The sequence below is a fragment of the Triturus cristatus genome, chromosome 4_2 (assembly GCF_964204655.1).
Source record: "Triturus cristatus chromosome 4_2, aTriCri1.1, whole genome shotgun sequence".
NCBI classification, from domain to species: domain Eukaryota; kingdom Metazoa; phylum Chordata; class Amphibia; order Caudata; family Salamandridae; genus Triturus; species Triturus cristatus.
This window is the reverse complement of record NC_140586.1, coordinates 414,665,729-414,679,418: the sequence shown is the minus strand read 5'-3', so window position 1 is coordinate 414,679,418 and position 13,690 is coordinate 414,665,729. Positions and strand designations below refer to the sequence as shown.

The 13,690-nt window shown below is 42.7% G+C and overlaps 1 protein-coding gene across 5 annotated transcripts in view; it reads right to left on the bottom strand.

The window, feature by feature from the left end:
* AGL (amylo-alpha-1,6-glucosidase and 4-alpha-glucanotransferase) overlaps positions 1-13,690 on the bottom strand; it is a 453,547-nt gene that overhangs the window by 168,883 nt on the left and 270,974 nt on the right. For all 5 annotated transcript variants that reach the window (XM_085601874.1, XM_085601873.1, XM_085601871.1 and 2 more), the window contains exon 24: positions 6,419-6,594. In XM_085601874.1, the coding sequence (XP_085458000.1) occupies positions 6,419-6,594 (176 nt within the window). The remainder of the gene's footprint in view (positions 1-6,418; positions 6,595-13,690) is intronic.

Sequence of the window (13,690 nt, the reverse complement as noted above, 5' to 3'; positions counted from 1 at the left end):
CTAATTGGAGAATGTGGGTTTCATTGTTTAGAAATCCAGGAATGAAAGCGGGCAGAGTAATAAAGATGACGAAACCTCCCACAAACAGGAAATGCGTTTCTTTAAAGGCTGTCATTAGCAAAACCACAATCCCAAGGGCACATAACAATACAAGAATTATCTAATTTCAGGAAACAAAACTGGTGGTCGGAAGTAGTAGATAACTCAAAGTACACCAGAACGAACTGAAGAAAATATCAGATATCTTTAGACAACATAACTCGCTAGAAGCTAACAACAATAAGATTTCAGTGCTTAAGGTCAAACCTTCTATGAAAAAAAATTAACAAAGTGGGTACCTTACTAACTAGAAGGCCATTCAATCAAAGGGTAAACCCCTTCATAGGGGAAAGTAAGGGACACATCATACATGGGTAACAAAGGAAACAGAAAAAAGGAAATACTTAGAAATTAAGATCAGAAACTATACTGATGAGAGGAAGCTGAGCAAGTCATTCACTCCTTTGTGGAAACTTTACAATTAACACATATTCCCCCAACCTTAAGTGCAGATTAGAACAACCCATATAAGAAGGAGATAGTATTAGGGGAATAAATGCAGGGATGCAGCCTAACAACAAACGTATTACTTTCAGACTTGTAATAAACATTCCTCCCACAAATTTCGAAATATGCTGTAGAATTGTTCAACCAATTTCCACGGAGGTGGCGTCACACCTACACTGGAAGAGTGAGAAATCCCATTAACCCCAAAGCCAGGGTAGATCTCAATTGAATGTGCATCATATTGACTTATTGCAGTTAACAAGGGATGTTGAGATATTCACAAAACTTTTGCCTGTAGACTAAAGAAGTCTATGCCCTTTTTGATACAGTCTGAACAATTTGAATTTATTGAAGATAGAAAGGAAGCAGACAATACTTGTCACATAGCCTCCTTGTGGAAAAGACCTACAAAAAGAAATGTCTTGCTTTCCTGGAGAGACTAGATGCTGAAAAGGCATTCAACCAGCTGATTTTCTTTTGTCGAAGCACTCGCAAATTAACCATCAACGTCTCCTGTTACAGTCACAAAACTAGATACACATTGATGTGGGCTTCTCTTCTTCCTTTATTTTCATTTGAATCTCCAAACTTCTTTATTCATAACATTCTTCCACTCCCAGCGCGTTTCGTCGATAGGGAATAACCCATGCGACTTCCTCAGGGCTTAATCTTGTGTAACTGTCTCCTTAATGCACTTTGACAGCAATATTGTCCTTAACTCCTTCCTAATGATCTCTTTCTGTTATCCACATTTACCTGCTTTCATTGAACTCTGTTCGTGACCATTAGCGAAATTATTTTTGAAGTATTAATCAGAATTGTTCATCCAAGTCTCTGAAGTACGGAGACTATTCACACTAGCAACGTCCCCGGATACAGGAACACTCTTCGCGACGAGACTTGGATGAACAATTCTGATTAATACTTCAAAAATAATTTTGCTAATGGTCACGAACAGAGTTCAAAGTGCATCAATGTGTATCTAGTTTTGTGACTGTAACAGGAGACGTTGATGGTTAATTTGCGAGTGCTTCGACAAAAGAAAATACGTGAATCAATCTTTGATTGTTGTTTTGAGGATTAGGGTGCCTATCCTCAAGTTGAAAGCACCGCACTAGGACAATTGTGGATCAAAATTACTAAATTGTGTGAAATTTTGCAGGTTGCACGTTCTTTCCCTTGACACCCATTCTTTTGTTTTTATTCAACCAGCTGAGCAGGGATTTTTTTGAAAGGTGTCCTTGGGAAAACTGGCTTACTAGCAGGGTATGAGGAGCCTCTTGCGAGAGTCACAGATTATTTGTGGGCCGGTCGCTTTAATGCTTTTAACTGCTCTTATCATTGCATTTCTACTCCTTAGCCTACCCATCATTTTTTGTCTTGAGGTGGTAGATGCTGGCAGTGGGGAGAAGAGAGGGGGGTAAAGAATCTATAGAAAGATTATGTATCCAGCACAAATATCTTTACTGAAGGCAAGTTATTTATTGTTCTGATAGATAGAACGTGCAGATTCCTCACATAATGAATAAGCGCCAAAGCAATTCCTATCTAGGAGGTGGAATGGACTTGTGCTGGTCAACTTAAGATTTCATACAACACAGCTCAGGCAAATTACCTGAAACTGCCCACCTGCCATGTGAAGCAGTAGCTCTTAGTTAAATTATTCAAAGATGACACAGCAGCCATCCAGCAGTGGTCAATAATCAGAATGTCTCTGGAGAGAGCCACTGGGACAACCATGTCCCTACTGGAATTGGCACATATGTGCAAGGTATTGCAGATCTCCTTACAGAGGATGACCCAGTGGGAAATGGTACATTTGGTCACTACCTTACTGTCCCTAGTGAAGCAAAGAGATGATTATTCAGTCTGCCCTGACAAATGTCTTCAAAGTAGTATAATACATGTCTGGGATTCAGTCTATGCAGTCACTCTTACTCATTGGACAGGAGAAGGGAAGAAATATCAATTCATATGGAAAGCAGAAACTACATGAGGTAAGAGGGGTGGGAAAGTGTGATGAACCCACTTGCTAAGGTAAAACACTTTGAAAGATGGAAACATTCATAAGGCCTCAAGTGCTCCACTTCTATGTGCTGAAGTTACTGTCATCAACAAAACTGTCTTCAAAGTTAGAATTCAAAATTGGGGAACTGTGCATGGGGACATCATTATGAAAGACAAAAGAAGATTCAAATCCCACTAGGGAACAATAAAAGGAGTAGGAGGAAACAAATAAAGCAGACACATGAATGCAGACAGGACTGCCAGATAGCCCTCAACTGTAGCCACCTATAGACCCTGTTGTGCAAAGGACAAACATCACACAGGATGTTGGAAAGGTGAGATTTAAAGTGGGTGAAGCCTTCTGAATTAAACCACTGAAAGCACTTAGTCTAGGGACCTGTGTAGATGGTTTTGGTAGCTGACTATCTGGCTGCCAAGATGACACAGGCAACCTCATCAAAAGGGTGGAAGGATCTAACTAGCACCAATCAATCACCACATGTGCAGCCACAGCATTTCGGGATTGAGGTGTAGGACTTGGCCGTCTTTCTACGAGAGCAGGTGTGCTTGACATGGTAGTGGAGGAGGAGTCGAGACCCAACACACTGACATACCAGATCCTCTGTGCCCAGGCTGAGGAAATCAGAATTAGCAGAGATCAGTTGAATCTGAATCCATCAGAGGGAAAAGTATGGCACAAAACTGAAGACAGTTCCTGTTCTAGGATGTGAGAAAGATATCCACGAATGGAAACCCCAACCTGAAGAAGTTAAACTCCATTCCTTTGGGATGCAGCTCCTAGTCACAGTCCTGCAGTGAGAGATGACTGAGAAAATCAGCCCTTCCATTTAGCGAGCCAGCTCCAGGAGCCACTACAGTGAAGATCGCTCATCACTGCACCCCCTAACACAGGTGAATCAGCTCCTAACATACGATCCATACTAACACAACACCATGTTTGTTTATATAATGGATGGTGTTTTGTTCAACAGGATTTGAATGTCATTCCCGAAGACTGCAGGTTGAAATTTCGTCCTCACCTGATGGACAGAATATAACTCAAGCACATTTATGAGCACGTGCTGTTCCAATATCGACAAAAAGCCTGACACAATTAGGTCACCCAGAAGTGCATGACAATGCAACGCAGAGGAATCTGTGAACAGGATAGCAAGATCTTGAGGAACCTTGTGGTAAGATCTACCAAAGATGTCTACTACCAGTGCAGAAGTGGATGAACAGCATGGGAAATCTGCAATTGATCCTGAGGTTTTCATGATGCTGGAGTCACTATAATCTCACAGATCGATCTGGTGTGCAGCACTAACAGGATGCGCAAGACTACGGGGCCAAGCAGAGGCAGGACCTGGTGAACTGAGATCTGAGGAAAGGTCTTCATGTGGGTCGTGATTAGTAACGCCACTGTGAAGGTCAGCCACAGTGAAGGTATTCACTGACACGGTCAGGTACTCCGTTTGCACTAGCCAGTTATCGAAGTACAGAAATACATGGATTCCAGACCACTGTAATGAAGCTGGTATGACCACCAGCACTTTTATAAAGACGTGAGGAGTGGCCATCAGTTCATGCAGTAGAACCATGAACTGACAGTGCTGGGATGCCACAATTATCCTCAGGCAATGTCTTTGGGCGGAAAGACTTAGAAGGTGGGCTGAGGGACAGGAAAACACGTCTAAGATTCAGCATGCTTAACCTATCTTGCTGAATGAGGCACCATGTCTATGGCCTCTTTGTTCGGCTGGGCAAAACCTTCCATCTTGGAAATTGAGGTTTGGTGGAAGGAGGAGGGTCCAGAGAAATGTGCCAGAGTGGTAGGGCATGGCCTATGAGGAGAAGCTGAATGACCCAGAAAACCATGTGATCACTTACCAACCATTGAAAAATGGGAGACCATCCGCCCACCAGTAGCTGATGATGTAAAGGGGGAATCAGACAGATTTTGAGGAGAGAGGAGAGCGAGAGAGAGAGAGAGAATGGTGGGGACTGCATATGCTGCTGTTGCTGATGTGGTCCCATAGATCAACACACCTGCCTTGAAACGAGCAGTATGGCTACTGGGGTGTCAGGAGAGGCTAGAAGGTTGTCTTTGCCAGGAATGTACTGCCGCCAAGTAGCCACAAACTTTCTACATAGCTGGAGGAACTGCCACACTGGAGATGCTAGGCCAAACATGAGCTGTAGCTCTACTACTTTTGAAGCGCTTCAGGGAGGAGCGGACATTCTCTCCAAGCAGCCATCAAAGGGCATGTCTATAAGTATGGCTTGGTCATCTCCGGAGAAGCCAGTGGAATGCACCCAAGCATCCTGATGCAATGTGACAATTGTTCACCGATCTAACAAGTATCAGCATAATTCAGGCTGCAACTCAAGCTTTGTTTCGAGGTATCCAATCTGCCATTGATCAGGTCCATACACAACCTATTCATGAGGACTGGCAAGCCGAACACTGAAAACTTTGCCAATTCCCACAAGGCATAAAGAGTGACCAAGGGGGCAGGAGGCACTAACAGTTCAGATAGGCTGCCAGAAGTAAAGACTTTCTTCAACTCTCTGCCAGAAGGTACTTTCAAGGAAGGCACTCAGGCTCTGCTTCAAGGAAAGCTTCCGCCTGACATGTAAGAGGACAAAATTGTGAGGAGCACCCAGAGTAGAGCTACGATTTTGGCTATCTGTATTTGACCTGTCCGTATGAAAAGGGTTTCGCCCAAGCAGCCATAACAGAATCCAATAGGACATTGTTATATAGAAACAAGGACTCACCATGAGAAAGAGGGTTGCAATTTCACTGTCAAAATGCTTGACTTCTCAACAGCAGAGGACAAGGTGAATTCCAAAGCTTTAGCATTTTTGTGTACAGCATTTGTAAAAGCAGGGTCAGAGGGATATGGGATGTCCTCTTCTGGTGAAGTGTGCAGACTGCTTGCTTTTTTGTAAGTCCAGATACAAGCCAACATCTGTTTCATAATGGGAAAGGAGGATTCTAGCTGACAAATCATTATCCTTTGTATGGCCATAGTCTCTATCATGCACTGCAAGAGCAACGGAGTCAGAGCCAAACATCTTCTCTACCTGTGCAAATCCCTGAACTATCCAGAAAGTTACCTGTGGGTGAAGGAGACCATTCAGGTCTCTCCGTGTGGGCCCGAGCAGAAATAACGTGGCTTTCCGCTCCCTGATGGCCTTCAGAGGCACTGAGGTGCATAAATTATAAGCTGTTTCATCAAGGTCTAATCAGCGGCATCACATGATGTTATCGTATGAATTCCAAATCTTTTGGGGGAGATAGTTGACCTAATCATTTTCTAAACTCTTCAGATAGAATATCACTGGTGAGAAGCTGAGAAAGGGAGAAAGAGATCAAGACTTGACGACTGCTTGACCCTTGGTCGTGTCCAGAAGCAAAGTCATGACTAATGCACTTTGACGGCAAGTGACGGCATTGGAGTGATGTTTCAGGGAAAAAACTATTCCGGGCCAGTCTGACGCCTGGTGGGGAAGAATTGACAGGAAGATGTAGCCATCAGAAAAACTATTGGCACTAAATCCCCTAAACACACACCGCACAAACAGGCCCAATGTTCTAGATTGCATCATATCCTCAGCTCCAACTGATACTGCAGTTAGAATGCAGACAAATTCCAAAAATTAATGCCAGCATTCTAAACATTCTGACAGGCTAAATCTCAACATTCCATACAATTAACTAATTGTCAATATGAGGTACAGGTCAGACATGAAAAGACAAAAAACAAGGACAGCTGGCAGAATCATTTACCCAGGAATTTACAAAATAAAGGAAAAGATTAACTGAAATTCTTAAATGAATAATAAGGTGTCCACTTACCAGCAGCTAAGGAAACACAGTACTGTTCCTTCTCTTTCGTGACCTCATTAATCCTTTGCGGGACATTCTGTAGAGAAGGAGACAGCTGTGGTAATGAAGGAAATCGTCCTACTCCACATAACTGCACCGAACCCATTGCCAGATGCTTTACAAATGTTGAGCCGTTCTGAACAAAGCTGAAAGGAATAAAAATGAAATGTTATTTTGTTTTGGTGAATATGAAAATAATGAACCTATTCTCTCAATCAAATTACTAAATGTATGACTTTATTCCAAATGCCAGTAATTGTACCACACAATATAAAATGCTACTTGGTCACACTTCTACAACAAGCACCAGTAAAGCCAACAGTTCAGATGTTGCCAAGCTCGTTCAATGGTTACATGTATTTTTTTTTATTTCCTATTGTAGACATATGCCACAATAATAAAAAGAGAAAACATGCTACCACCTGAATGCAGAGCAATATGCTTGCACTAAAAATGTTAACCATTACATATACTTTAATTAGAACAATACTTAAGCCACCTAATAGGCAAGTGTTCCCGGAACAGGTATAAATAATTTTTGTTAGCTTTAAAACAAGTGCCAGGAAAATATGATTTTTAATGGAGCAAAGAAATTGTATTCTTGGTTTTGACTTATCTGTGACTCATACACTTGGAGTCAGATGCGAGATTGCTTTAGATTGCATGATCCACTTTTCCAGACTTTCTTTCTTAGTACAAGCGCTCGGAACTGTCTGGGGTTAGACTTCTGAGATGCAACCCTGCTTGCAACCCTGCTTCTCCTGCTTTTGGGAGTGGGAAACATGCCACATTCAAGGGTGATGGAAGCGTGACTGAACCTGTATGCAACATCCTTGGAGATGCAGTCCATGGGAGCAATAATGCATTGCGTTATGGATTACCACCTCGAAAATGTTAACGTAAGGTACTAGGAAAGAGTGACCTAGTTTTAAATACATATTACAATATGCTTGAGTTCAAAGCGGCCATTCATTGATATTAGCCTCGTATATTCATAAGCAAAAATGGTTTACTTGACGTAATGATCTTTTCAGAACCACAAGAAGCACAAGTAGAAAAGAAGGTTGTCACCATGGAGAGTTTTAGAAACATTAAAATGATTGCAAACAATTTGGAGGTGAACAAAAACAAGCTGTGCGTCATCACTTATTAGGCGTAGTTGGTAGATGCTTAATTGATCACATACCACCAACAAGCATTGGCAAAGCCAATCGGTGTTGCCTATACACAGCTATTGGCTTAGGCAATCTGCTTTAGCCATGTTGTACACCAATGTGGCTGCTGTTCAGCATGGCTAAATGTGGGTGGGGTGGGGTACATTGAAGTGAAGGTATATTGGGGCAGATTGTGGTGGGGTAGGTTGGGAAAGATTGTGGTGGGGTAGGTTGGGGAAGATTGGGGTGGGGTAGGTTAGGGTAGATTGGGTGGGCAGATTGGGGCGGGAGGGGTAGATTGGAATGAGGCCGGTTGGGCTAGATTAGGGTGGGGTAGATTAAGGTAAATTGGGGTGGGAGACGTTCAGGCATATTGGGGTGGTTACATTGGACTGGGGTAGATTACGGTGGGTAGATTGAATGGGGTTGAATGGGGTAGGTTGGGGTATACTGGAGTGGTGCAGATTGGAGTAGTTAGATTGGGATATATTGGGTAGATGGGAGTAAATTGAAGTGGGGTAGATTAGAGTGGATTAGAATGTGGTAGGTTTGGGTAAATTGGAGTGGGTAGATTGGGGTAGTTGGGTAGGGCAGAGTGAGGTGGGGTATACTGGAGTAGAGTTGTTTAGGGTAGACTGAAGTGGGGTACTTTGGAGAGGCATATATGGGGTAGATTGAAGTGGGGTAGATTGAACTAGGTTGGGCGAGGTATATTGGGTTGGGGTTGATTGGTAGATTGGGGTGGAGCAGGATGGGACCGATTGGAGTGGAATTATATGGGTTGTATTGGAATTTTTAGTGGTGGAATTATGTGGGGTGAAGTGCATTTGTGTACCGGAATTATGTGGAATGGTGAATAGATAGGGTTGAAAGCTGCACAGAACAGATCGAAAGATAGAGAGGGATAGGTAGTTTGTGTAAGAAGTGGGGAATAAACTCGAGACAGAGGAGTAGAAAGAGTGTGTGAGAAATAGAGAAAGAAGGGGAGAGCAGGCCATCGATGCATAAAGAGGGGGGACCTAAGAAGAGGAGGAGAGGGTGGGTTTGTAGCACAAAATCCTTGAAAAGGCACAGGAAAGAAACTGTGCTTGTGTGAGAAAAGATAAGGAGTGTGAGAGAGGGGTGAGATGGGTTATTGGGATTTCGAGATGAGATGGGGTAACGGCAGTGTGAGGGAGAGTTTAGAGGGGGCAGTAGGTGTGTGGGGGAGAGTTGACAGGGTTGGTGGAAGTGCAAAGGAGAGATGTGTTGGATTGTAATTGTTTATTGTGGAATTGTGTGGCGTGGTGTGGGGTTGTGTAGTAGAAATGTGTGGTATATCAGCGACATACCTTTGAATGTTGATGAGAATTTGCTTTTGGATGATGTTGGCTTTTCTTCTACACAAAATATTTAAAGGATGCTTTAAACAAAAATCCACACTTGAAAGCGGTTGGTCAGTTGCAAGAACAACAAATTGCATATCTGTATCCCACGAGGAAGAGGAGAGGCACCAAATCACTGAGGTAGGTTCAGCTGTGATAATCATGCGTATCCTTTAGGGGTTCACTTGGCAAGAGGAGAAAAAAAGAGAGCCTGCTAGGAATGACATGAGTTGGACTCAAAGGCCAGTCCTTGGGCAGGTCTATGGTGAGAGAAAATGTCCACTGGCCCAGGCTCTGCTAGCAGTGTCCAGTCTGTCTGAAAACTGCTGACTCTGCAGTTTCCCTCTGTGCCCATGTGTATGAAATAACACAAGTACAGCATCACATGAACCATAGGAACAGTATCACATGTCTACTTGTGCATGACATTCCACACTTCCCATATATATCACTTCCCTTATGTACATAGCTTTGCTTCACTAGTATAACACGTCCTGTACATTCACCAGCCCTATATTTATCGCTGCTCCCAAAATTAAAAAAGATCCCTATATGTCTTATGGCACCCTATAGGTTTCACTGTGCCTATTTGCATCACATATGCTATGTATATAATAACACTGACCCACATAGATTACAGACCCCTTATGCATCTTGACACACAAGTTGTTTCCCCTCTTCTAATCCCTGCTCGCCTGCAGGACATGTGTTTGAATCAGCTTTCTGATTAGGGGAAATTCCTGTGTGTGAAAAAATCCTCCACTATTGGTCTGTGCCCCTCCTGTCCAATTAGATTCAAGCCTCTCAGACAGGGCCTTTGTAATGTCCTCAAAACACAGACTACAGAGACCCTGTTTGCTGGAAGGTGCAACACTAAACTGTACTCTTTTTCACAACACATCAATGTTACTTGGGGTGGAAATCAAGCAATTTATTTTAGGAAATGTATGACATGAAAAACCAAAAGGATGAATTTTGCACGGCGGTTCATTACTAAGAACGAACCAGGCGGGATGCCTGGTGCCTCGTGTGTGAAGTCTGTCTTCAGGGGCGTGGATAATTCACAGTTAGAGTGCCTGGAGGCTTTCAGCTGAAGTCTGAGCGCTTTACCCAGAATATGGAGTTACTTTAGTATGGAAGTTGGAATGACGTCTACTCCGGTGTCAGACCCTGCCTGTCTGAAGCGCTCCATGGAGGGCGTTTACTACAGAAGCTCCGGATAGATGTGCATTTAAAGGGCTTTTAAAAATTTGCAACACTGATCCACATAGGAACTTAAATATTCTTGGACATGTTCCTCAAACATTTTTCCCTTGAGTAACCATTTATTACTTATGAAAAATCATAAATCACAACTAAGACTCAACTATAATACAAGTACACACACCAAAAGCTCTGTGAATCAGAAACCAGACCATTTGTGAGGATAATTGCTGCTGAATTACTTCTAAAAAACAGTAACTTATTAACTAATAAATATATATATATATATATAGATATATATATATATAAATAAGAGAGAGAGAGAGAGAGAGAGATATCACTATATGATTGTCACTTTTTAGAAAAAGCTATTCCCAACAGATGGTCGACGTAGAGTAAATGAAACTGATCATCAGCATGTGGTGCTCCGTATTTTTTAATTGTCTAAAATCATCATCACAATTCTGTGAGACCTTTGACCCGTGTGCACTTGGGTATAGAGAGAAGCTCGCGTGCCTTTAAATCAAAATGGTAAATAAAGGCAGTGTGCAAAAGAAGGCTGTATTTACTTTTATTGAATTTGTGTTCCTGGTGCATTTTTTTGGGTTTTATTGCATGATTCTGTTTTACAATGGGAAACTCCAATTTAAATGCACGTTTTTTCGTAATTAGCAGGGAGGGAGTGACAAACTACATTGCTACCGGGAGCCACCCAGCCCTGTTGAGACCTGTCGTAGATTGGTTCACACGACGCACCCTTGCGCACTAGTAAACACTCCGTGGCATCCGCGAAGGCTCCAATTTCCATTCTCAGGGAGGGGCGTGGCACTGCTCTCGGTTCCCAACATGCCGCGGGCTCGTGGTAATATCGGGTAACAGCTCACTCCGCCTGCGGCTGCCTCATTAGAACAAGAAGTGGGTTTACCAGTCCAGTAGTAAAGTAGGATGTCAGAGCAGCCCGGACAACCTGTCAGCTAATTAGTATGTTCTTGTGGTAATTGCCACCTCGCGTTTTTTTATGCAGATCTGGTGCCTGGAAGGTGATTGCGTAAAGTAAATATTCATTCTGCAGCATGGCTCGGTTTTCGTTTGTTGGATTTGAAATCACAAATAAGTAGTTCGACCCCATCTGTAATTGGTAAACCGCTGCGTGTAGACGTGCTGTTGGACCAGAGAGCTAAGGAAAGGTTAAAGCTTGTTCTTGACCTTTTCATTTTCATCCGGTAATTACAGAGATGTGGTGATTTCTCTCACCCGGTTTGGAGCATTCGGCATTCTGAAGGACTGCTTCACGCAGCAATACCCTTTGTGGAATCCATGATGTAATTCGAGAAGGGGGAGGGGGGCTGGCTATTATTAGAAAAGGGTTAGGACAGTGGTTCCCAAACTTTTGACTCCAGAGGACCCCTATTGAGTCACCACTGGAAGCCGCGGACCCCCAAGCAATTTGTAGGATTTAAATTTCAAACATTAAAACAGTAATTCGGAAAAAATTAACACATGTGTGCACAGAAAACAAATAATTGAATTACTAAGGATTTTAGGGGCATATTTACAAGCCCCTATCACCATGGAAAACACTGTTTGCAATATTCCTGTGGCGATAGGGGCTTCGCCTTATTTACAAGGCAGCGTTAAGCCACTTAGGGCAAGATGTGCGACCCGTCAATTAGCGAGTCACAAATTGCTTCGCATTTGCGACTCGCTAATTGGAATGCACAACAGACAATGTTTGTGATTCCTAATGGGGTCACAAATTGCATGCTTCATTAATATTAATGAAGAAGGCGCAATTTGCGACCCCTTTAGGACTGGCTAGCATTCACAGGGATGGTGGCCTGCTGGGGTCAGCAGACCACCATGTCTGTGACTGCTTTTTTAATTAAGTAGTTTTTTTTTTCAAATGTAGCCCGTTTTCCTTAAAGAAAAACTGGATGCATTTAAAAAAAGAAAAATTAAACTTTTCAGTTTCATTTTATTTAGGGCAGCTCTTAAAAAATATTTTCCCACATACTCAAGAAGGGGTCCCCTGGAGACCCCTTTGAGAATGGTTTACCACCTACTTGAAGTAGGTGGAAGACTGCGAGTGTTTTGCGGCCGCAAATGCGGCCACAAAACATCAGTACATAACATAGTTCGAGTCGCTATTAGGAAGGAACGCCCCTTCCTAATAGCGAGAGTCGCAAATGCTATTTTGAGAGTCACTGACTCGCAGAAAAGCCTTTGTACATGCTATTACCCTTTTTTGCAACCACAAACGGGAGGCTCTCCCGTTTGCGGCCGCAAAAAGGTCGTACATCTGGCCCATTACTTGGCTTAACAGTGCCTTGTAAATAAGACCCCCTTCCACCCAATGCTTCGAGTGAAAGGGGTGGGCAGTGGGTGTTGCGGTGGGCGTTCCACCGCAACACCTATTGATTTTGACGCTGCCCCCTATTTACAAGGGCAGCTTAAATGGGAGGCAGAGCCAAAATTAAGACCAGGGAAAACCTGGTCTTAACTTGGCGAAACAAGGAGAAATGCTTTATTTCTCCTTGTTCATGCAAACCGCCTTTGATTGTTTATGTTCAGGAAGGTGACCGTTCCTGCACTTAAATAATCTTTAAAAACAATTACACTTTGTAACTTCCATGTGTGCTGAATTAAGCAGCACACATAGAAGTGACAATACAGCATTTCAAGATTGTTTATGTGCAGGAAGGGGGCCCTTCCTGTACATAAACAATCTTCCCCTGCATGCAGACACCCTTGCACTATGGTGCAAGGGTGCCTGCATTGGCACTACACTGTTGAGTGTCGCTCCAACGCAGGGGAAACACAGCGCTACACCATATTCTTGTAAATTTTTGGTGCAACACTGCGTTTCTGAAGTAGCGGACCTTATTATGCACCAGGATACGACCATCTTTTTTGGGGTTCTTCAATGATTCCCCCACTATCACCCTCCAACATTGCCTGTATCTCTCCATAGCCCCTCTGTCACATGTATTTTATTTTTTATAGCATCTCTCATACCATTGTAGGATGTCAGAGCATTTTACATCACACACACATATAGAGACAGCGACTCATACATGTAAATCAGTGTATAGAAAATGTCACATAAGGCAAAGCTGACTACAAGGTGTAGAATTCCCATGTCATTCATACTTGTAGGCATTATTAAAGAGTGCTTAGTCTGGAGAAGCACCAACTCAGAATTCAGAACATAACACAGTGGTTAGCGTTGACTTTAACAATATAAATGTATTTCTACCTAAATAAACCGTTTTAGCAGCATCAGGATAATGAAAGAGTGGGAAAAAACATAAGTCACTAACTTGTACCTTGCAGTTTGCAAGAAGCTTTTTGACAGTTTATAGGTCACTGTGCTAGATTACGAGTGTCACTTATAAACTGCACAGTAACAAAAGAATCTCTGTGACAAAAAGCAGTAAGCCACTGAACTATGCACATAAAATACTTTTTTTTTTTTAAATGCATGGTACACTTTCTTTGCAGTAGGCATATTAACCCTCTGT